The sequence below is a fragment of the Hermetia illucens genome, chromosome 4 (assembly GCF_905115235.1).
Source record: "Hermetia illucens chromosome 4, iHerIll2.2.curated.20191125, whole genome shotgun sequence".
NCBI classification, from domain to species: domain Eukaryota; kingdom Metazoa; phylum Arthropoda; class Insecta; order Diptera; family Stratiomyidae; genus Hermetia; species Hermetia illucens.
The window spans coordinates 114,183,428-114,207,681 of record NC_051852.1 but is presented as its reverse complement, the minus strand read 5'-3'; the positions used below and the strand labels follow the sequence as shown (position 1 = coordinate 114,207,681).

Here is a 24,254-nt window from a genome sequence, read left to right as displayed (position 1 = left end):
ATTCGAAGTCGGTAAAAGTCTGCTCCTTATGCTCAGTGCGAAGTTGTTAAATTACGTCTGCAAGCTATCCATGCACTTGTCTATGGTTGTGAAAACCACGGATAAAGAGAAAATCTTGCTTATAATTATGCGCTGTTCCGAAAAATTTATCGAGTGTACGGTGTTGGACGTGTCCCTTATTGGGTACATATTGGGTTTGTTACTCGTCAAAAGAATTATTCAGGTCGTAAATGAGCACCTTTTGAACATAATAGCAGACTTTCAAAATGTTCCACAAAAATCTGGAATGCGCAGATTTTCCCTGATACAGATCAAATTAGCTCTAACTCAAACTATAAAAATTCAGAAGGACGTGTTCAAAGTGGCATCCCGATTCCATGAAATTTTAAAAGTCCAAGTGCTCTTGTCGGCGTTATTTTCATTTTTCCATTGTTTTAGTTTTTGCTACTTTTTTTACTACGCGATGGCAGCCGTGAATCGCTCCTTCTATAAACAAAACTGGGGAGCATCCACAAAAATATTGGCGATAATAATTTTCCGATTTGTGGATTTACTAACGCTGGCGAAGGTGGCAGAGGACACAGCTGAAGAATATGAACGAGCTAAAGACGTTTTATTTCGAATTTTCCCAATGATGGGGGATGATGGTAACCTGGATGAAATTGTATTTTTTGTGACAATGTAGGAATATTACACAAATTCATCACGAAAACTTTTTTCTTACAGATTGAAGATTTTACGGTACAAAATACTTGACTAAACTTGAAATTTACGGGTTGTGGCATGTTCGCATTCCGAAAGTCGCGAACACTTTGGATAATAGCAGCAATTGTTCCCAACGTTGCTATTTTAGTGCAATTCGATATGGCATGGAAGTGAATCCAAATGTTTTTGATATAAAAAATGAATAAATGTTTTCTGTTTCCATAAGAATGTTGTTTCTCGTCTGAATGCTATTATCACCATTGTGTATAACAAAACCTTATTAGTAGCTAGCCGATACCCTGTCCAAATATAAGGCTGATGTAACAGCGTTACAAGAGATGCGATGGACAGGGACCGGTTTCCTGGAAAAGAACCACTACACCATATATTATAGCGGGCATCTAGTAAACCATGTGCTTGGAGTAGGTTTCATAGTCAGCAGAAAATGAAACCTGATGTTATCGGCTCTGAAAATATAAGCACTCTGCGTTTGAGAGGCAAGTTTAGAAATATAAGCCTCATGACCGTTCACGCCCCTGCAGAAGAGACTGCCGAGTCGGAGAAGGGTACCTTCTACGAGGCAGTTGAGCGGACCCTCGAAGCCTGTCCCAAGTATGATATCAAAATCATACTTGGAGATTTCAACAGTCAAGTAGGGATTGAGCCCTTATTCAGGCGATACGTTGGCTCCTATAGCTTACATAGGGATACCAATGATACCGGACTGCGGATTATTCAGTTAACAGTATCACACGAAATGGTTGTTGGAAGTACTTGGTTTGTGCGGAAAGCGATCCACAAACATACGTGGGCCTCTCCAGATGGGACCACTTTCAGCCAAATTGACCACATGCTGAATGAACGCCGCCATCTCTCAGCCTTGATGAATGTAAGAACATATAGGGGGACCAATATAGACTCGGACCACCATCTCGTTGGAATGGTGCTCCGAGCTCGAATTACGACACCACCTACAATCCCCTCCGACAATCAGGTGAGATTGAATACTGAAGCTATTCACAACACAGTCCTCCGCAACACGTATCAACACAAAATGGATACCGCAATAACCGCAATCAACAGAGATCCTAGAGATGAAGCATCAACAAATGATCTTCACAATCACCTGAAGAACATTATCATTGCTACGGCCACAAAGATACTTGGCCCAGCCGCAAAAAAATCGGACCGACTGGTTTGACGATGAATGGAAGCTACCAACGGAACGGAAGAATGCCACATACCGAGTAATATTGCATTCTCAAAGAACGTGGGTACGCGGAGAGACTTATCACGAACTCCGTCGAGCGGAGAAGCGACTTCACAGACGGAAAAAGGAAGCCTGGGAGAAGCAACAAGTCTGTGAACTAGAAAAGTATGGGGAGCAACCGCATCAGATGCGGAAGTTTTACCAACAAGTTGGCAGGATGAAGCTTTATACACCTCGATGCTCATCCTGCCGAGACAAAGAGGGAAATCTGATTTCCGACAGAATGGGCATATTAGAGCGATGGGTTGAGTACTGAACAACCAGAATATCGACGAGTTGGAGGTCCCGGCAACTGAAGACGACGGACAAATACTGCCACCACCATGTATAGGAGGCTTAAAAATCATAATTAATATGGAGGCGACCAGTTACATCAAGTTGATGAACCACGTCTGCTCAAAGTATGGGGCAGCGAATCAATGCCTGACGACTAGCAAAAAGGCGACGAAATTGATAAGACTGACTAGGCTGACCCTGACCAATGTGCGCGACCAGATAAAAGCAGCAGGATCACTCTTAAGACCATTCGACATCAAAAATGGTTTACGACAAAGGGGTGCCCTATCATGTTTCCTCTTTAACCTGGCCCTCGAGAAAGTGATCCGTGATGCTGAGGTAAATGCAAGAGGTACGATCCTCTTCAAGTCCACCCAACTACTGGCCTATGCTGACGATATCGACATCATGTGAAGAACCACCCATGACATACAAACTGCCTTCATCCAGATCGAGCAGGCGGTAATCGGCGCGAGATCTTGGGCTGCACATCAATGAAGGCAAGACAAAATATATGGTGGCAACGTCAGCACCGAAGACGAATCAACCAACAACATCAAACCGCATTGGTCAAACAAAAAGAATAAGGATAGGAGAATACAACTTTGAGACCGTTGACAATTTCTCCTATCTAGGGTCGAAAATCACAACCAATAACAGCTACGATGATGAAATCCGCGCACGGTTATTGTCAGCCAACAGAGCCTATTTCAGCTTACGAAGACTGTTCCGCTCGAAACGTCTCACCATAGGCTGAAAGCTCTTACGGTACAAGACAATGATCTTGCCAGTCCTCATTTATTCCTCGGAAACTTAGATTCTTAGCAAGAAGAATTGCGAACTCTTGGGCGCGTTCGAGAGAAGAATCCTCCGAAGAATTTTTTGCCCCCTACATTATGATGGACGATTCCGTAGCCTACACAATGACGAAATCTATGAGCGATACCATGACCATCCGGTTGTAGATAAAATCTATAATAGACTTCTCTCTATCATAGTTGGTTTTCATCAAGTCCGCACAACGATCGACACCGCAGACGTGGCCATGAAACTGGCTGGAAGCGCGGTCTTCCAATAAATTTTGTACCGCGGTAACATTGACATCAAAAATGCTTTCAATTTAGCTAGTTGAAAATGGATAAAAAGCTCATTGATTAAACGGTTGTCCCTAGTTTTTTGAGTAAGTTCCTCGAAAGTCACCTATTTTTACTTGAACACTGTAGTACCATAGAGATGGGAGACCTAAGCAGTATACCATGACAGCAAGAGGACCACAGGGCTCTTCTGTGTGACTTTGCGGAGCAAAAAACAGAGGCGGTCTTGATTACCAACCGCAGGAAGAGGATTGCGATAAGTATTCATGTTGGTGGTCACATCATCACTTCAAAGCTGGTTATCAAATATCTAGGGGTGATAATAAACGCGAAGATCAATTTCAAAGGGCATTTGAACTTTGCCTGTGGAAAAGCGGTAAATACCAGCGTATCGTTGGCACAGATGATGCTAAATATTGGAGGTTCAAGATAAAGCTGCAGATTACTTGTGTTCAGAGGGATTCCCTCTACATTATACGCGGCACTAGTCTGGGAGGAAGCATTAGTGAATCTGAGCAATCAGACAAAGGTAAACATAACTCACCAATTAGTGGCGATAAAAGTGTGCAGCACCTTTAGGTCAATCTCACGCAGCGCACTTTATTTGCGGGAATGGACATTCTGGCTAGTAGGACCCGCTGCCTGTACGAGAAAAGGAAAATTAATCTACTCGAAAAAGATAAGAGTACCGAGAGGCGGGAGTCGCTCGTAAAGTGGCAGCAATGGTGGGATGAAGACTCACTAGACTCATATGCTGATTCCCCGTAGTAGAGAGTGGATTCAGCAATGACACGGCCAGATTGATTGCCATCTGACTCAATTTCTGTCAGGGCATGGTAATTACAGGGAGTATATGTGCCGATTCAAGTTGGATGATTTTCCTTTCGGCCCTGATTATGGTTGCACAACTGAGGACCCGGAGCATGTCATGTTCTACTGTCCACGATTTTACTCAGAGAAGAGGAGCCTGGAAGACTCTCTGAAAATCAGCATAAACCCTCAGAACATCGTCGGGGAAATGAGGCAATCTGATGCGCGTTGAACTCGGTAATCAAAAGGATTCAGACGCATGGTTGAACAGCGGTGCACACAAACAGGGCGCGGAGGGCGAAAGGCTTGATAGCTTAAAGTGCAGTCCTCTCCACGAAGTAATGCTTTGTGGGGGTCCTCGAGGAAAAAAAGAAGAAAGTGGGGACAGTCATCGAATCGATTTTAATAATGTTTTGTTTTACACAAAACCTTAAAAATGAGGAAATCATGCACATGAAAATGGTGTCCACCTGCAGCGTTTATATAATAAAAGCTCTAATGTATATTAATCACTGCCTTCTTTTTCTAATTCCAGTAGTATTCGTCTTCTGTAGAAGCGATGGCATGCTTCTATTTTGCCCCTCCCGAACAAATGATTTTCCCATATTGCTGTATCCTTTGCCCGTCAGGTTCTCGTGGAATTTCCCACGCATTTTGCTATAGGAATCTGTAAATTAAATCGATTAAGTAGCGTATGTTAAGTATTTTCGCAAACTAAGCAGGTATGAATGATCATTACTGATTCATGAGCTAAAAAGGGCGACTTTTTACTAAATTGCCATCCAAGTTATAATTAAGTAAAGTGAATATCCTGAGAGATTATTTGCTCAGCTTTCAATTATTAGTTTAAAGGAAAAAGTATTAACGGCAAGGTGTCTAGGCGAACCGAATAATGCTCTATTCGAGAATATTTAAAAGCTTAGTGATTTTCGGATATTATTATTTGTGGATATTGGGATTTATTACGTTCCGATTTTCTTTACAAAATGTTTCTGTTTGGATTTGTAAACGGCACTTCATTTACAGTTTAATACTGCAAACGATATCAACTGCATTGTTTCCATGTTTGGCTTTTGAGACAATAAACAATATAGCATTCTTCACAGAGCCTATAGTGGTTTACCTTTCAACTATATCTTTCATCTTCCGAACACTCGCGATAGTTATCATCGTTGCGATAAGCTTCTACATACAATCTGCACTTTGCATTATAATAAAAAGAGTTCTTGAAATCATATCTAAACTCCCCAAATTTGATATCGATCGAAACTCATTCCTTATTCTCGTTGTTAAAATATCAAACTATGTCGGAAAATTGTCCTTACAATTTTATTTAAGTACGAAAGCCCCCAAAGATGGACAAAATTTCATAATTATTTTGGGGTGCTTAGAAAGGTTCATCGAATGTACAGTGTTGGATATATTCTCAATTGGTTATATCTTAGGGTTGTTGATCGTCAGAAGAATTATTCAGCTTATCAATGAATACCTTTCAAGTGCTGTAGAAAATTTTCACGTTACCACGAGACCCGCAATGCGTAAAACTTCACTGATACAAATCAGATTAGCTCTAGTTCAATATATAGAAATTCAGAACGACGTATTTAAAATGACATCCCGATTCCATGAAATTTTACAAGTACAGATGCTACTATCCACTGCGTCCTCATTCTTCAACATTTTTTGTTTTTGCTACTTTTTCTACTACGCGAAGGCAGCATTAAATCGTGACGTAAGCTGGGATGCGTCTACAAAAGCGGCCATGGGAATATTCTTCCAATTTATGGATTTACTAATCCTTACGAAAATTGCTGAGGACACTGTGGAATCATATGGGAGAATGAGAGACGTGTTATTTCGAGTTTCCCCCATGATGGGGATTGACGCAAAACTGGATGAAATTGTATGTTTAATAGGCTGATGTATGTATATCTGCGAAAACAATAGTAACATTCATTTTCTTGCAGATTGAACAGTTCTCCGTACAAAATCTGCTACTGAACTTGAACCTAGAGGGGTGTAGTATGTTCCCAATTAAAAAATCGATGATTCTATGGACAATCTCAGTGATTATTCCCAATGTTGCTATTTTGGTACAATTTGATAAAGCACGGAAATGAGATCAATGGTTTTTATTCTACATTTTTCGCTTGGAGGAAGAAAAGAAAAACAAATAAAATTTAAGTTTCAAAGACACTTTATTTTTGAATTAATTGCAGTAATCGCATAAATACAAGACGACAGGGGAAAGGAAACAGAAAAGGGAGAACGTCTCCCCATTTTACAAGTAAAAAAAGTTCTACAGTTACAATAAGTAAAACAATATAACAATATTCAGTTGATGTTAGACAAAACTTAAATTATGGCTTAACTAAAGAACCTGCGAGACCCTGCACATCCTTACTGAATTTGAACATTCGCCTGGGCACAGTATTTCTGCAGTGCCAATTTATGATCGTCGCCAATTTGAGCAACCAACGCGGGAATTTCGCCAGGACGACTTTGTGATAGCTTCGCCAAACTCTCGGCCAAAAATTTTCGTGAATCTGTTACTTCCGCCAAGAAGTCCTCCTTCTTTGGCTGAGCGAAATTCAACTGTGAAAACGCGACCTGATACCCGGGCGCATCGTCGACTTCAATGAAATTATCACCATCGAGAGCACTTTCATCTGGGGGTAGTTCAAACAATTCCACAAGGGCTTGCAAAAGACGAGGCCATAAGTTGAGATAGGGCATCGTGAGCATCGCAGGACATTGAGTTAGAACTTTTGAAATTCCAACAGCTACAATTTTACGATCCATTTCACTGGACACTTTCGACATGTCGGGAATAAATACTCGCTCAATGACCATCCCGAACATTGCCGCCTGGATGGCGTCAATCAGTTCAATTAGTGCTGGAGCCCCGACTTTAATTGCGTAGTATGAGAAGAATATTATAATGCCTCGAACGTACTTTGTGGTTTTTGATAGTGAAAGCCGTTGGAAGAGCAGGGCGAAGATTTGTTGCATGTTATTTTGTAATTCAGCCCTGTAAGTAAAACAAAGAACGATGGACATCATACAGGAAATTATCGAATTGGAAAACAAAAACCGAAACTTAATTCGCGATTGTAACACAGCATGGAATACTTACATTGGATAGTATGTTATTAAATTCTGAATGAGATAGAATCCTTCGTGGTCGTTTGTCTTAGAGGCAATCATTTTCTGGAAGATGCCTAAAATAGGATTCTGCAATAAAAACAAGAACAAAAATATAATTGACACGCGAATAAAAGTTTTGTTTAATGCTAATCATACCAATTTGGATTGCGCTGATATCTGCGATGAGCCTTGTCGAATAAAAGCAGTGATGAGCCGAATAAGGGGAGTCACATTGCCCGGCCGATCCCAAAGAGCCGGCGCTAACAAACAAGGGAACAAATTCCAGTAAGGATCTGGTATTGTGCTCGTGCCTTCCCGAATCTCCAATAAAAGTGATAGCATTTGGAATACATATGGCATAAATTCAAGAATATCCTGCTGTAAAATGCCTTGGAATACAGGGAATAATGCCTCTTCGAAAGAACTGACCGCACTCGGTTCTGCCTTACAAACGATCCTACGAATTACCAGCACAAAAACATTAACGTTATGCCAAACTTAATCCACATATGTTTACTTACTTCACAGCCAGTGATAATGTCTCGAATAGATAATGGTTGAAATGTGGTCGAGATGGATTTTTCGCTACTACCGTTAAAGTTTCTGTTAATCTGGGCAAAGCAACCGCCATGAAAGGCATGGCACCAGCTTGTAGAGTTGAAAAACTCCTCATAATAGCTACATCAAATAACAAAAGATTTTATTCACAAAATCAACACAGAAAATAGTCATCTTAAGTTACCTTTCATAACATATTCGTTTTCATGAGATCCATCCATAGCTAACGTTCCAAACAGTCCTGTCAGTAAATCATTCGAGAGAGGTGCCAAATGTGCGCTTGAGATCCTGTTCCACAACGAAACGATTAAGTCGGTCCACCTTATAAAAATCTACTTTACTTACATTAACGAATTATTTGAGTCTCGCATTATCAATATCTTTTCAATGGTGCACGCAGCATAACTATGCACTACAATACTCGTAGCTGGTAGATGACGTATCAATTGCGGCAAGGAAGCCTGGATTACTTGTTCGCCCAAAATTGTTCGGAATACCATCAAAAACTTCAATGCATCTGCCTTAAGTACTGGCAGTTCATTAACTGAAAAGAAACAAATTGTTAATTATGATCTGATAATTCTTAGCATACGCCTTCAAATTTTTTTTCCTCGCAAGTGAAGTTAAAGACTTGAATTGCTAATCCAGAGTATTAAAAACCGAAGATATAATGCAGCGCACAACTGGTTCAACCCCGGCGACACATCGATATGAGTAGTGAGAGAGATGCGTTCCCAAAAATCGAAGCAAGGTCTCCATAAACAACGTTTTGAAAGTTCAATATGTACCAGGTATCTGAGTGGAATTATGCGGTGTTTCCAACGATTAATTATTTGAAATAATAAAAACTTGTTGTTTCTTTTTCGTTGGTGTGAATGTTTATTCTTGCAAATACAAATACTTCTAAACTTGTTAGCACTAATGAAGGGAACAAGTGGTTCCCGAAATATCGGTATTTGCAAGAATAAACATTCACACCAACGAAAAAGAAACAAGTTTTTATTATTTCAAATGTACCAGGTAGCTACATAATATGTTTGGCGAGGCGACATGATCTAGTTTGCGATCGACCATAAATTCTGTGAATCCCCACTTTAAATAGCATCCAACAGCTCTGCTACCAAAAATAGCAGACGCCGCAGAGACTAACCTCCATGTCCTCAGACAAGGCACTAATGTCTTCAAAGAAAAACAATATTACCCAGGGACCCAGGATACCGATTGAACACATCAAACGGAAATTACTTTGGCAACGGCACATGGCCTACTCTCTTGGATCTTAAAAGGAGCTACTTTTTACCGAACGGGTGGACTACGTAAATTTCCAAACAAACGAAGTCGCTTGCTACATATTGTTTTACCTTAAATAAGTACCATGCATCCTGATTCATTGTATGTAAACGGAACCCCTGAGCTCTGCTCGTGCATATCAGTTTCGAAAACCTTGGAAGCTATCCTTGTTACGACCTATGCATTATTGTCATCACAACTATTAAAATAACCATAAAAAGTAACAGGGAAATAAGGAGATTGTTTGATGTTCTCCATTCTCATTTGCCTAAGAACAGACGAATTTCTTAGCTTGAGACAGCTATCCAATATACCGGGTAAATACATTAACACAGTAGCAGACTGCGACATTACCGTGTTCATTGCTCTGTGAGTTTGAGCTTAAAACTAAAAAGGATAGAAATCTGTGGACTAGCAATCTGCAAATTTCGAAATTATAATGCTACCAAAACGCCAAAACGTCTCGGTTGACTTTTGACTATCGAAAACGGTCTGCTGGAGAGGGCGGATGTTCATATATAAGCTGGACATTGTGGGTCTAAGCGAAGTAAGATGATTGGACTATATGTATCCTCTCCCATTCTGCAATAATATGCTTTTGTACTTTAGAAATCCAAATGGTAACAGTTGCGAATTTGGTGTCGGATTGTTACTGACAGCAGGCACACTACCTTGACTTGGAAGCCGGTTTTCGACTGGATTCTGATCTGAATGCTAAGGTAAGATCTGGACACACCTTGCTCGGACATGTGAGGAAGAAACGGGATCTTCATCATCATCAACGGCGCAACAACCGGTATACGGTCTAGGCCTGCCTTAATAAGGAACTCTAGACACCCCGGTTTTGCGCCGAAGTCCACAAATGGGCGCTCCAACAAAAGGGATTTGTTATTACGCTAGTCAGAGAAGCAGAAGCTGCCGCAGATCACAATGGTTTATCGGCTCTTCATCCAGTATGACGAGTAACTAAAGAGATGGAATTGACACTTTACCACGGTTCTTAACCGTATCATATCCGGTGAGCTTCCGTCTCTTGTAGATGCGGTCTGCTCATCCAAACAGAAGAGAAATTATCTCGGCCACCAACACACTGAAACGGACTAAGAGCGCTGGGTTCGACGGCCTCTCCACAGAGTTATTCATTAACGTACCTACAGCTTCTGCAGACTCGTACGAAAATCCTAAGAACACGAGACCTTTTCCAAAGAATGGAAAAGGGGAATTCCAAAGAAGGGGACCTACCTTGACAGCAACAGTTGGGGGGATATCTGTGTACTCCCAGCTGTCGTCAAGATAATAATAATAAGAAAATAAAATAATTTGGAACGCATGAAAGCTGAAGAATATCTACAAAGCTGGATCGACAGAGAGTAGACTGGCTTCCGCTTCGGATCCTCCTGCATTGACCACATCAACACGCTACGGATCATTTCCCAACAATGCGCGGAGTTTAGAACTTCACTTCATCTACTTTTCATTTATTTTGAGAAGGGACGTGGATAAGGAATGTATCTGGAGTGGAGGAGAAGCATTCCAGAGGAACTAATAGCTACAACCAGAGCGACATATGATTGCGCAAAATGTCACGTGCTGCATCTAGATAAAATTTCAGAAAAATTTCAGATCCAAAGCGGATTTCGCCAGGATTGCGTCTTTTCGCGGATATTATTTCTTCTTGTTATCGGTGACGCTTCTTATTATCGGTGACACTTTTCATGCCGCCTTGTCCGGCGGACGTGGAGGAGTTCAATGGACTCGCACTGACATCTTTCCTCAAGTATCTCGACTACGCTGATGACATCGGTTTGCTCTCTCATCGGCTACCAAGCGGCTCTGGGGTTTTAAAGAGAGGCAAATAGAGTTGGACTGAAAATAAACACCAACCAAACCAAGATTCTCAGATTGACGGGTCATCGTACTCCCCCTATCTGCATTAATGGGCCTCTCTTTGATCCAAGGTGTCGTTTAATTTCTATATCTAGGAAGGGGTAATTTCTGCCGACGGCGGCCGAACTGAATATTGCCTGATGCATTAACAGCGCCAGATCCGCTTTCGCTACCACCAAGATCAAGTTGGAACTATTCTGTGCTAATGCTCTGTATTGGAATATGCGAGTAACACATCCAACGTAAACTTTACTATTACTCAGCCCTAAGTCTTCATGAACTCCTGTCTGTGTCGTATCATCGCTGACCTGATACTATCGCAAGCGAAGAACTGGATCGGTGCACTGGCCTGGCAGATTTATTGTAAAATGACATAATTCATTCCCTTCACGCCCTCCAGCCGAAGTACAATGAAAGACATCACTGATAACGAGAAGGAATAGTAGTATCGATGACAAAATGCAATCCTGGCGGATTTCACTATTCCAAACTCGTCTGAGATTTTACTTCAGACATTTACATTTCGCGACAAATCAGCAAGCAATAGAAAAATAGACCTGATTGACCATTGACACTGTATAAAAAGGGGAATGCATTTACACCCTAAATACCGAACCTGTTCACGTGTGCATCTTCCAATAGCGCCTGCTGTAGTCGTTAAACAATTGCTTCTCTCCTCCCATTATACGAACTGTTTTCACAAAAAGGGACAAGCTACAATGTATGAGAAGGTATGTCACTATTTTGAATGTGCTATAAGGTCTTAACAAAAAGATTAGAACGTAAAATCAATGTGAATGCCGACAAAACAATTGGCGAATTTCAGTGAATGTTCCGATCTGGACAATCAACAGCTGACTAGCTTTTCACGGGCACACAAGTGCAGAGAATTTAACGACGTCCACCGACGTTTGTGCATTTGAAGCAGGCATATGATAATGTAAACTGGAAAATACTGTACAAAATAATATTTGCTACTTCAGAATCCCAGTGAAAGGTGAGATTTTTGCAAACTTTGATAAACCAAAGTAACCCACAGACCAAAGAAAATAAACCAAAAATAATGAACAACATCACAATCGACGAAAATTATGTAGAAACAATTTTAGACAGCTTTATTTACTTATGCACACAACTAACAAGAAATTTTAGAGAGACTAAGGGGATTAGGAGACGAATTCAGCTCGCAAATAAAGCAGTCTATTCTGTCCTGGTAATTTTGAAGGAGGAATACGAAGCTTCGTGTCTACAAATCAACTGTAAAACCTGCGAAACATGGACCCTCACGCAAACCTCTGAGAAAATGTTGAATGCGTTTGAAAGGACAGTTCTAAGAAAAATTATCCGGGTGAAGCATGGTGGACATCGTGGCTAATCAGGCACAACTATGCATTGTACGAAATATTAAACAAATCAGATGATTTCACGATTATCATATTGCAAAAAGTTTATATGGGTTGGCCCCTGAGGGACAAAAACTGTTAGGTTAATCAAGGAAATACTGGACGAATTTAATAGACAAAGAAAGTACATCAGGAATTGAAGGACGGGATCAGCAGATTGAGAGTTTTGAAAGTAGTATCTTCTGAAGATCAAGGCCCGAAACAGTCTGTAAAGCCTCAACACGACGATTATCAATTACTATTAAGCGAAATTCACGACAATCTTCCATGATACAATCGAAATTTACCTCGCTGGAACCAACAGAATTCTCACCATACCACTGGAAAGTGACAGACAGATTGAAAAAGCTTCCAAAGGTTGATATGTGGAGATCGTTTCATCCTTTAGATATTCCTAGAAGGTCAACGGCACAAAGATCTCAAGAATGGTATTGCACCACATTTCCGCCGATAGACATTCCGAATGCTGCGTCACAAATTCGACACTGAATATGACAACAAACAAATTGGACTAAGACCACGCCATGACAAATTTGATTGAACAAGCTCATGAAGATCTCAAAGATCCTGAAATAGAAAACATAATCACCTCAAACGCAATCAACTAACGTGAAATTCCCTGCAACGAAAAGAATGTTCCTAAACGATCACGAATCATCATCTCGAAAAGAAAGCAGACAATCAACTTCATGATGTTTATCCTGGAAGCAGACACTCGATCAAAAAGACTAAACACAGAAGGTGAAACTGCCAACCCAAAACTCAAATTTGTATAGGTGATGGGTTCAGCTATTTACAGACCATCTACTTAAGAAAACGAGACGGCCCTGCACGCCATATGCAGCTGCCCGACTTTCTCACACTTAAGTCGAAGATGTCTCAAAAAGGCTTCTAAATAAGTGATTTTGCTTTTGGAAACCACACTCAGATTCTCAAAAGCCCGCTACTGGAGGTCATAAAACTCTCCGAATAGATGTGTCCAAAGATAGTATAATAAATTGACAGTTCCCATAATTTCAAAACAACAAATCATCCTAAACTGCATCTGCCTTCATTAAAAGAGTGCAGTGAATCAAACGATTCCATCTTTTCCAGTTGCTCTTCAAAACAGAGGATGTTCTAACTGGCAATTCGGCAAATGTTTCATTATTCGATGTTTTTTTCACCGTTGAAACTGCAAAATACCTACCCTTTCTTGTGAATTTTGATAACCCATTACAACTATCTTTAAACACAAAAGTAAATCAATTTCTATTACTCACTGTCTTTCCTTTCCAATTCCGGCAATATTTGCTGTTGGAAGAACTGCGGCAATGGGACCAATTCAGAAGTCTGTGTAACTCCATGTTTTTGTGTTGCTCCTCTTGAAGCGAATGACGTGACCAAATATATTGCTGTGTCCTTTGCCCGCCAGTTCTTTGCTGGATTTTCCGCATATTGTGTTAAAAGAATCTGAAAATTAGACGACACATTTAATGGCTATTGCTAATTACGTTTGTAGACTAAATGGATATGAATGAGCATTAATAATTCATGAAAAAGGCTATTTATTTACTCATTTATCACAGCAGTAATGACTACATAAAGTGAATATTCTGAGTAATTATTTGCTCAACGGTTTCGACCTAAAAACTGTATTATATCTAAACGTGTCTAATAATGATCTATTCGAGGATATTTGAGAACATAGTCGTTTTCGGTCATCATTATTTGTGGGTACTGGGATTCATCTGGTTTCGATTTTCTCCACGAAATGTTTCTGTTCAGTTTTCTAGGCAGCACTTTATTTACAGTTTGATACTGCAAACAATTTTTGCTGCATTCTCTCCATACTTGGCATTGGAAACAATAAAAAATGTTGGATTCTTCACAGAGCCTGTAGTGATTTACATTACAGTTATATCTTTCGTCTTTCGGACAAGCGCGATAATCATTATCGTTGCGGTCAACTTCTACTCCCAACCTGCACTGTGCAATACAATAGAATCGGTTTATCAAGTGGCGTCTGAGCTTCCCAAGTTTGATATCGACCTAAACTTGCTCCTAATTCTGAGTGCTAAGACATTAAATTATGTCGCAAAACTGTTTTTGCACTTTTATATGAATGTAAAAACCACGGATGAAGGCAAGAACTTGCTTCTTATTTTGCGCTGTTTCGAGAGGTTCATAGAATGAACTGTGCTGGATGTGTCCCCAATAGGATATATATTGGGGCTGTTGCTAATCGGAAGACTTACTCAGCTTGCGAATGAGCACCTTTTAAGCTTTATAGCAGACTTTCAAAAGATTACACTAAAATCTGAAATGCGTAAAATTTTCTTGATACAGATCAGACTGGTTCTGGTTCAAAATATTAAAATTCAGAAGGACGTGTTCAAAGTGACGTCCACATTCCATGAAATTTTACAGGTGCAAGTGCTACTTTCCACGGCTTTCTCATTTTTCAACACTTTTAGCTTTTGCTATTTTTTCTACTATGCAACTGCAGCGGTACACCGCTCCTTCTATGAACAAAATTTGGATCCATCCATAAGAGTGTTATTGTCAATTTCTTGCCAATTTGTCGATTTACTGATTCTAACGAAAGTTGCCGATGATACCATGTTGTTGAATAAAAAGACAAAAGACGTCTTATTTCAAGTTTTTCCCATGATTGGATACGATGCAAAATTAGACGAAATTGTAAGTTCTATCGCGTGATATAAATGTGCAAACTGTCCCAGTGAAATTCATTTTCTTATAGATTGAACGATTCTCCATACAAAGTGTGCTGCTGAATATGAAACTGAGGAGCTGTGGTATGTTCCCACTTAAAAAGTCAATGATTCTGTGGACCATATCTGTGATTGTACCCTATGTTGCTATTTTAGTACAATTTGATAGAGACTTAGGGTAAGACCAATTATCTGTAATTCTGGAAATAAAATTATCTTTCGAAGTGTCCGTGAGAAGTTTATTCCTTGCTACAAGACCGAACATATTGTTCAGTGAATATCGCAAGTGTCTGTCCTCAAACAAAATTGACAAGTTTCTCGGATATTGGATACTTGGAATAAATGCAATATAGTCTGCATGACATTAGAAAATGTCCGAAATCAAATATCTCTCAACCGGCAAAACAAGAGATATTAAACCGCGCCAACAGTGCGTGCCGCGTCGAAATTGCTGATTGCCAATAAAGTTATATGAAACCTAACAAACGCCGTCTACAAAGTAGCAATTGAAATTCAAAATCTTCGCCACACCCGATATTTCAAAACCGTATTTTGAGTAGGAAAATGTCTACATACTGTCAGTAATAGACCGGCTTAGTTTCAACGTGGCAAATATCCCAGAAAAGTTGATTTAATACAGTCAAACAGCCCAAATGTCAAATCCTGCTCTCCAAGGCCTGAGCAATGCAAAATAGCAGATAAAAGGCGGTGAACGCCAATTCTTTGCGCCGCAAAACAGAGAGAAGCCCACTAGTGCTCTAAGTTATAATAGATATTCTTTATAGGACATTGATTGTCATGGTAACCTAAGACCGAATCACATCGGAAATGAACTTGAAAATGCAGAAAGGGCCGTGAATTTAAGATCCGAAGCACAGTATTTTCACAAGGCCAAAAAGTATGAAATACAAGGTCACGGGTGGATAATCTGAGGTTACATAGCTGCCTGGTGGGTATTGTCAAATGTCTCCGATCCGAAGATTTTCCAACATTGCCGCGTTGGCTTTAATTGCAGTTTTTTTTATTGATTTTCATTTCTTTCTACGCAATTCACAAACTCAGTAAGTTATAACTGCAAACTCGTCCGCGCAAAATATCGCCAAGCGGTTGCTGGTAGGTTCAAAGAACTTGGTGGACTGAAAGATCTGAAAGACCGATTAGTTATAGACAGGACCTCTTCAGGGCACTAAATGATGTGAAGTTTACGTCACCGGATGAACGATTATTGTCATTCTAGTGAGGGAGACGTTTTTGTATCTTCAAGAGTGGCTGCATGTCGGAGAGCTACTTGACTTTTAGAAGAAAATTTTACAAAGTAACCAGAAATGTAGTAATGGGGAACCCCCTTGTCACCCTTCTTGAGTGATCTTGATGTGAATAAGATTCAGAATGATCTACATCTGGCTGGTACCTAAAATGTGGACAAGGTATATAGACGATATTTTCATCATTATCTATAAAATGGAGGAGATACTGAAGGTTCTGAGCAATGCGCATGGCAATTAACGATCGAAATTTAAGGCGGTGAAGAATTCCCGTTTCTAGATTTGAAAATTATCAAACAAGAAAAAGCGATTCTCTTTCGCATTTATAGGGAACCCACCCACACACAACAACGATTCCGAACAATTCGAAACATTCCCGCCCACATAGAATAACATCATGCCCCCTCAGTACTCGTTAGTGCAAAAAATTTTTTAAAGGAGATGGAATACATTATCGGCACCAGAATTAGAAAGCTATTAGCCTGATTTGACTCAGGTATTCACAGCCGAGTTGATTGGTATCCGATATCTGGTCGCGATACAAATTTCTCTGTCACCAGTAGGATTTGAAATGCAGTCTTTCGTATGGCAGCCTAGAGAAAAAGCGTTATATAGGATAAACCAAAAGGCTGGGTTCGGCATGCTGGAGAAAGCACAAATAGAAGTAGGAGAACATCCCTCAAGTTAATCGTAGCCCGCCATATCATTGAAGAAAGACATATCATCACATGTGCCAATATGTACGTTAGGGAATGCAGGAACAGTAGAAATCTGGATGCGCAAGAGAGTCTGACAATCTTACGTAAACCAGAGGGAAATAGATAAAGAAAAAATAGGAAAAGGTTGTTACGGACAATATGAGTGCGTAACACGAGCGACTTTCGTTGAAATTGAGCTGAATAGAAGGACTAGTATAGAACTTTAGAGCACGCTTTGCTTCGTTCTTGCGGCGGATTGTCTCAGCCAGTCATCGTCGCATCGCTTCGTATGGTAGCGACTATTTACAGTCGTGTAATTAACTTCAGAATGTACGCGATTTTGTCGGCGGATGAAGTCGCTTCGTATGCCGTGTACCCCCCAGGGTAAATTAAGACCTTTCGCGGCGGACCGGTGTTTCATGAAGCCACATTGCTCTGTCGTTATACGGTGACCGAAGTGCACGATCAATGAATCGTTAACATAGAACGGTAGTTGAGAACTAAAATAAGATTACCTTTTTTAAGATTAGGAATAATGAAAATCTCTTTTCAAGGGTGTGGAAAGTAGGACTCATTAACTTTTTTTGAAAATTATGCTTAGAGGGAGATAGATGTATAGTTTACTGTTCCCTTCGGGACCAAGTTTGTCAACGAGAAAACCAACTAGTGAAAAAGTAAGAAGACAAATGGCGAGCGAGTCAGAACAATCTACACCTAGAAATTACGTAGAAAGTAAGAATAAAGTAAGTCACAGGAATAATTGCGAGAAATTGACAGTGGGTGTAAGGAGGGAATTGCAAGGTTGGGATCACAACGATTTGTAATCTTCGTGAGCTTGAGCCACCCAGCAGCGGGAGAACATTTTCTGCTGCACGAAAAACGTAAAGTAGAAACAACCATCCCCAAAATATTGATGAGCACTAGGCTGCCGTCAAAAATACCTTCATTTTGGACGAGGATTAAGTTGTCTGCCACGTCCTAAAAAACATGTCAAACCCTGCCTGAAGGCGAAAACGTGGTTGACGTAAGGGGCTGCGAGGCCTTTTGATGTTCAATTTAAGATAAACTCGACGCGTTAAGGCGCCAGAGCTCCGTCACCGTAACAAATTAGAGCAGAGCATCAGAAAAGAGGTAGTATCAAAGTAGGTACGTTCGCCTTTCGATGGTTCTGCAAGATGATGAGCTGAAGAGATAGCAGGAGGATAATATGGGGAGGAGCCACCGTAACATGCGGAAACGAACTGTTCCTCCAAACAGAAATAAAATTATTTTTGCTATTAGCGCGGTCAAACGAAGTAAAGCCGCGGGAACTGTTCATCGCAATCCCTGTAATACCCGGAGAGTTACTACCTCCCCTCATTTATGAATCCTGGTAATCTGAGGATTTCTCCAGTGAATGGAACGTTAAGATTCCAAAGAAAGGCACCCGTCTTGATGCAACAACCAAGAGTATATTTGCGTGCTCCCTGTCGCCACAAACGTATGCTTTTCTTCTTGCTGTCGATGATGTCCTTTCTTGGCTGGAGAATGAGGAGGGGTTCAGTGAACCATGTGTGGCGAAGCAATTTGGGTGACGGACACACTCAGATCTGAGCACTGTGGAAAGGGTCGGCCATGACATAGTAATGCTTTTAAAAAACAACATTGATGACTTCCTCAGCTCAGTTACCGCAAGTAAAAATGAGCGCGTCACACACCCTTCTTCCTGGATGTAGTTTCTCCCGGGTAGAAAGCCTTTAGGCCAGGGAAACTTTTGAGTATGCCTCCGCCGACGTCGCGGGGGAAATAGTGTGGGAGTGTTGGTGGCACGCTGGTGGTTGGAGCGTGCCTCCATTCTAATTAGGACGTGCGTACAGGAGTCAAGGTTACTTGGAACGCCGGCCTCGTTTTTAGTTGGCGGGTGGTGGTGGTCCTTAAGCAGACGCAACAATCTGGTGTTGTTAAGGCCAGACTTAATGTCGAGTACAAGGTCGCTGGAGAGTGTCAGGTTCTCCCCGTGTACCAGCTCCGGGGAACTTGCATCAAAATCTTTGCATTTAGGTGCCTGGAGTCCAAGTAAAACACGTGGCAGGATTTGCGACCAAGAAGGATCGTCTTGAAACATTACTGCGGCTTTCAGCGCCCTGTGCCATCTGTCAAGCATCCGATGGCGTTTGAAGCCTAACTCCGAGAAAATAGAAAACTTAAACGGCATTTCGTTATCGCTGATTAGAATTGCCTTTAAACCAAAACGTGGAATCCACTCTCGACAGGGAGACTCGGCACAAGTTTATGCAAAAATGTCTTTCAGAGATATCGCCTCATGCAACCATGTGAACCTAACGATAACTGACAGGTAATTCCTAGATGTCTATTTGCGGGGTCCTTCTGCGCCTCCGTGATTACCTGAAAATCGGCGGCAGCGGGAGAATCTTGACCTCTGCAATACATTGCAAAGCGTCAACAACTACGATATCCTTTCCAAACACGTGTAGAATGCTACAAGTGTACTGGCTAATACAATACAATGCAAAACAAAGATGAATGGTTAATGGTCCCTGAAGGCCGTGTAGAGCATGCCTTGAAGGGAATACCGAAAGTATTTTATTGTGAATTACGTGGTTGCTAACATGCTACGATCACAAGTGTTGTAGTTATGTTAAGCAGGGATCTGCTGTTTGAAAAAAACGCTCAAAAGCTGCCCGATTTGGTTTACCTTTTTGTGAAGGGTAGCACCTACAGCGATGTCTGAGGCATCGGTGATGTCTGATACATCTTGCTGGGGTAATGCAAATCTAGCTTCCACCACTTGATTCTTGGTGGCATTAAACTCCTGTGGTGCCCTGATACCATGGAATCAGTTGGGAGTTTTTGATCTTCGGCCTAGACAGGTAACGGTTAAGGATCGATTGATGGTGAGCGGCGTTGGGCAAAAAAAAAAAACGACGATAGAGGTTTAACATGCCCGGGAACCCTTAACTTAAAAGTGACAGTTTCGTAGCACAGAATGGGTGGCCGTCCAAATAACCCCCTAGTGAACTTGATGAATCCGAAAGGTGTACATATTGTCGTTTTCGGAATACTACAGGGTGATTTGGTGATATCAACCTCATCAACGGCGCAACAATCGGTACCCGGTCTAGGCCTGCCTTAATAAGTTTATGCAAATAATTTGATAATCCTAAAAGCTCTCTGGCGTCCTGGCCTACGCCATCGTTCCATCTCAGGCGGGGTCTGCCTCGTCTTCTTTTTCTACCATAGATATTGCCCTCATAGACTTTTCGAGCTGGATAATCCTCATCCATACGGATCAAGTGACCCGGCCACCGCAACCTATCGAAGCGGATTTTTCTCTCGAACACTATCAAGAATTCGCAATTTTTCTTGCTAAGAACCCAAGTCTCCGAAGAATACATGAGGACTGGCAAGATCATTGTCTTGTATAGTAAGAGCTTTGACCCTATGGTGAGACGTTTCAAGCCGAACAGTTCTCGCGCCGCCTGCTCGATCTGAATGAAGGCCGTTTGTACGACTTGGGTCGTTCTTCCCATGATGTCGATACCGTCAGCATAGGACAGTAGTTGGCTGGAAATCTTGCCTCTTGCATTTACCTCAGCATCACGGATCACTTTTTCCAGGGCCAAGTTAAAGAGGACGCATGATAGGGCATCCTCTTGTCTTAGACCGTTGTTGATGTCGAATGGTCTTCAAAGTAATCCTGCTGCTTTTATTTGGCCTCGCACATTGGTCAGTCTTATTAATTTGCTCGAGATACCGAATTCTCTCATGGCCGTGTACAGTTTCACTCTGGCTTTGCTATCATATGCAATCTTAAAGTCGGTGAAAAGATGGTGCAACTGATGTCCACATTCCCACAGTTTTTCCATCACTTGCCGCGCAGAGCAAAACTGATCTGTTGCTGACTTGCCTGGAGTGAAGCCTCTTTGGTGTGGGTCAATGATGTTCTGGGCGTATGGGGCTATCCGACCTAGCAAGATAGCGGAGAATATCTTATAGATGGTTTTATGCATAGGACAGATAATGCCTCGTTGCCTGTCGTCAGGCATTATTCGCTGTTCCTTACTTTGAGCATCAGTTGATGAACCGCTTGGTGTAATTGGTCGCCTTGCATATTTCCATATTTAACCAATTCGGCTGTAATTCCATCGACTCCTGGCGACTAATGATTTTTAAGCCGATGACTGTTTCTTCTATACTTGCTGGTGACGGTATTTGTCCATGGTCTTCAGTTGACGGGACCTTCAACTCGCCGATATTCTGGTTGTTCAGTAGTTCATCAAAGTACTCAACCCATCGCTCAAATATGCCCATTCTGTCGGAAATCAGATTTGCCCCTCGCGCACCAATGGGTGTAAGGCTGGTGCAGTTGTTCCCTACACTTTTCAAGTTCACAGACCTTTTTTCGCCTATGAAGCCGTGATATGCCTTGACTAAGCGCAAAGTCGAGAAAATACGGTATTCTGTGATAGAGTTCGCAAAGTCGTGGATGAATGGAATGGAGTACCTTGTCTGAAATCGTCTGAGTATTCAGACGTCTATAATCGCCACAGAGTCATTATTTGTCATTGGGTTTAGGGACCATATTAACAAAGAAGACTAGTTAAGGCTTGCAAATATCCTGCCTAAGAAGTTCTTCGAACCCTTTCCGCGTCTGTGGTTGTAATGGACGCACTGAATTTCATGTTTAGCGGGCTCAGAGAGACTACGCTCGGTAGTGATGTTGCGGTATTTTTGAAATGCGCGAATACTTGGGTCAACAATTTCTTCAAAAACGATTCTCTCTGATGTTCTAGGGGTGGTTATGGGGTCAATGGGGAATCTGTTGTGCAGATCGACTAGCAATTCATAGCGGCGCAGGAAGTGTGCGATGAAAATTGGAGTACTGACAACTGCTATAATGAATCGTGAAGAAAACACTGGTTGAAGTCCTAAACTCATGTCGTAGCAATACGGCGAGATTTAAGGTTTGCGATGTTAGTCTAGGAAAGTCTTTGCAGCTACAAACACTCTAGCAACCCAGTCCCAACTTTATCACCACCCAACTGCTTCATTTCAAGCAGTAGTTGGTTTCACGCACAAGCACCAAGTGTTAACTTTGTCAACATCTTTCTTCAAACACTTCGACTATGTTGGGGATATCTGATTGTCCTCTGACTTGCAGGAGTGGTAATGAACAGGTCACTATATCATGCAATGGAACTCACTACCCCGGGATGGCCAACAGGTGGGTCATCACCTTCGAGTAATGTTTTCCTAACTAACTTTCCCAGCTCATCATAATACGAAACAGCCTTTTCCCTATAAAATCACTCACCTGAAGGTATTGCCCAAATATTTCAAAAATCTTTGCTTCGAAATTCTGGGATAAAGTCTTCACAAGATCGCAGGCAGCTCTACGACGTGTCTCGATGTCCGATCCTTCTATATCCCAGCGAATATATTCCTCTGGGTTATCCTCGAATAGTTCTTCGTCAGATGGACGGAAGTCCATATTTGGAATGACTACTTTCTCGCAAATATTCGACAGGACCGTTGGCTCCTCGAAGAGATTTCTGTAGTGATTGCGATCGGCAACAATTGAGAGGAACTGCAAGGCGTTCGACACCAACTGGAAAAGGACGAGTAGGAGAGTTGGTTATTTGGAAGGAAATAAGATTATCGCGGTCAGTACTTACGGAATCGTATTTTGGTTGCTTTCCCGTCACCACAAGGAGTTCCCAAATATCCTTCACGAACTGTGGCATGTACGAACTGAACTCCTCGTCGTACTTCTGCGCATAAAGGGCGATGTTCTCACAGACTTGTGACTTAAGATGTTCCAATGTTCCAGCATCCTCATCATCCCCGGTCCGTAGGCAGGGAACGTCACATGTGAGTAAATCATGGAAAGAACCCATCCACGCAGCCATGTTATCCTCGAAAAATTCTGGGAGGTCTTGTGAATTCAGCGAATAGAAAACTTTGCACACCAACACGAGGCTGCCGTAGATCACTTTCAACGCCTGCTCGTTGCTTGCATGAACCGTGGTAAGATTCATTGTTGCTTGTAGAAGGTCAGTCAGGGGTTTAGCCATCCTTTCCAGCACGAATTTTATCTCTTCCCACAACTCCTGCGATTTGAACTCAAAGCGATATCGCTTGAACAGCGAGTGTGCGGTCTGCAGGACTCCATTTATCACATTGAAGTCGCCCGTCGTGAATTTCTCAACCATCTCATCGATAAGTTGCGGCCACTTCTTTGGGAAATCATATTTTCCAATAATACTGACAGCATCGCTGAGCTGCTTCTGCAGGGCGGTCGGCGATTTCAACATGAGCGCGACTATGAGGGTTTTCACGGCTGTCCGGTCGGACTCGTGTATTCGGTCTGGACTGCCATCATCCTGTCAGTGAATAAAATGAGTTGCAATCATCGAACTCGGAGTGATCATTAATTATACTCACCAGATGGGCACCCCAATTGCGTTTAACGTAGTTTTTAAAGGCAATCGCTCCCGCGACGCGGATCGTCATGTCAATCTCATTTTTGTCAATTAGAGTCAGCAGCAGGACTGGGTAGTTCTGATTGGACTCAACGCTCTCCAGGAATTTCTCGGCTGTAACGATAACAGAAATAAAAATTCAATCATCCAAACCAAGCAATGGATAATTTCAATTAGATCATTGTTCCGTTGATGAAATCTCTAACCTAACATAAACAATTTCTATTCGTTGCACTCACCAGGCTTTCGCACGTTTGGATCCGGGCTCAAAGTCTGCTGAATGTAATTTGTAAGATGTCTCAAATTTTCTTCATTGATTTCCATTTGGAAGAGTTTACGATTTCACACGGAATTTCAAGAATATCACAAAGCCGGCTGGAAACTTCTCCGCTCGTTAGTTTTCAATTGGACATGAAATTGTCAATTGGCGCAAAATGTTGGTAGTCATGCCAACGGCGGTTGAATTAATGCTGCTTCACAATTTTCGATTTGAATTTGCGAGAAGTGTCAGAAATTGAGAAAGAAATGTTTGAACTTTTTATTTAAAGCCTGAAAATTTGATCGGTACGTATTTTATTGAGGTAATGTATGACATTTCAAAGCAGTTTAATTCATGTTATGAATTTAAAAAACGCAGAATTAGAGGGGCATTTCC

General features: G+C 41.5%; 1 protein-coding gene across 1 annotated transcript; it reads right to left on the bottom strand.

The window, feature by feature from the left end:
• Positions 1-6,340: 6,340 nt before the first annotated feature.
• On the bottom strand, positions 6,341-24,091 carry LOC119653901 (exportin-2). Its single transcript, XM_038059037.1, has 11 exons — positions 23,839-24,091; positions 23,562-23,713; positions 22,793-23,500; positions 22,432-22,725; positions 13,703-13,892; positions 8,206-8,404; positions 8,045-8,148; positions 7,824-7,980; positions 7,459-7,759; positions 7,292-7,389; positions 6,341-7,186 (listed from the first exon to the last, which is right to left on the bottom strand). Exons 1-11 carry the CDS (start codon positions 23,921-23,923, stop codon positions 6,556-6,558), a joined length of 2,919 nt encoding a protein of 972 aa, XP_037914965.1. The 5' UTR covers positions 23,924-24,091; the 3' UTR covers positions 6,341-6,555.
• Between the last annotated feature and the right edge of the window lie 163 nt (positions 24,092-24,254).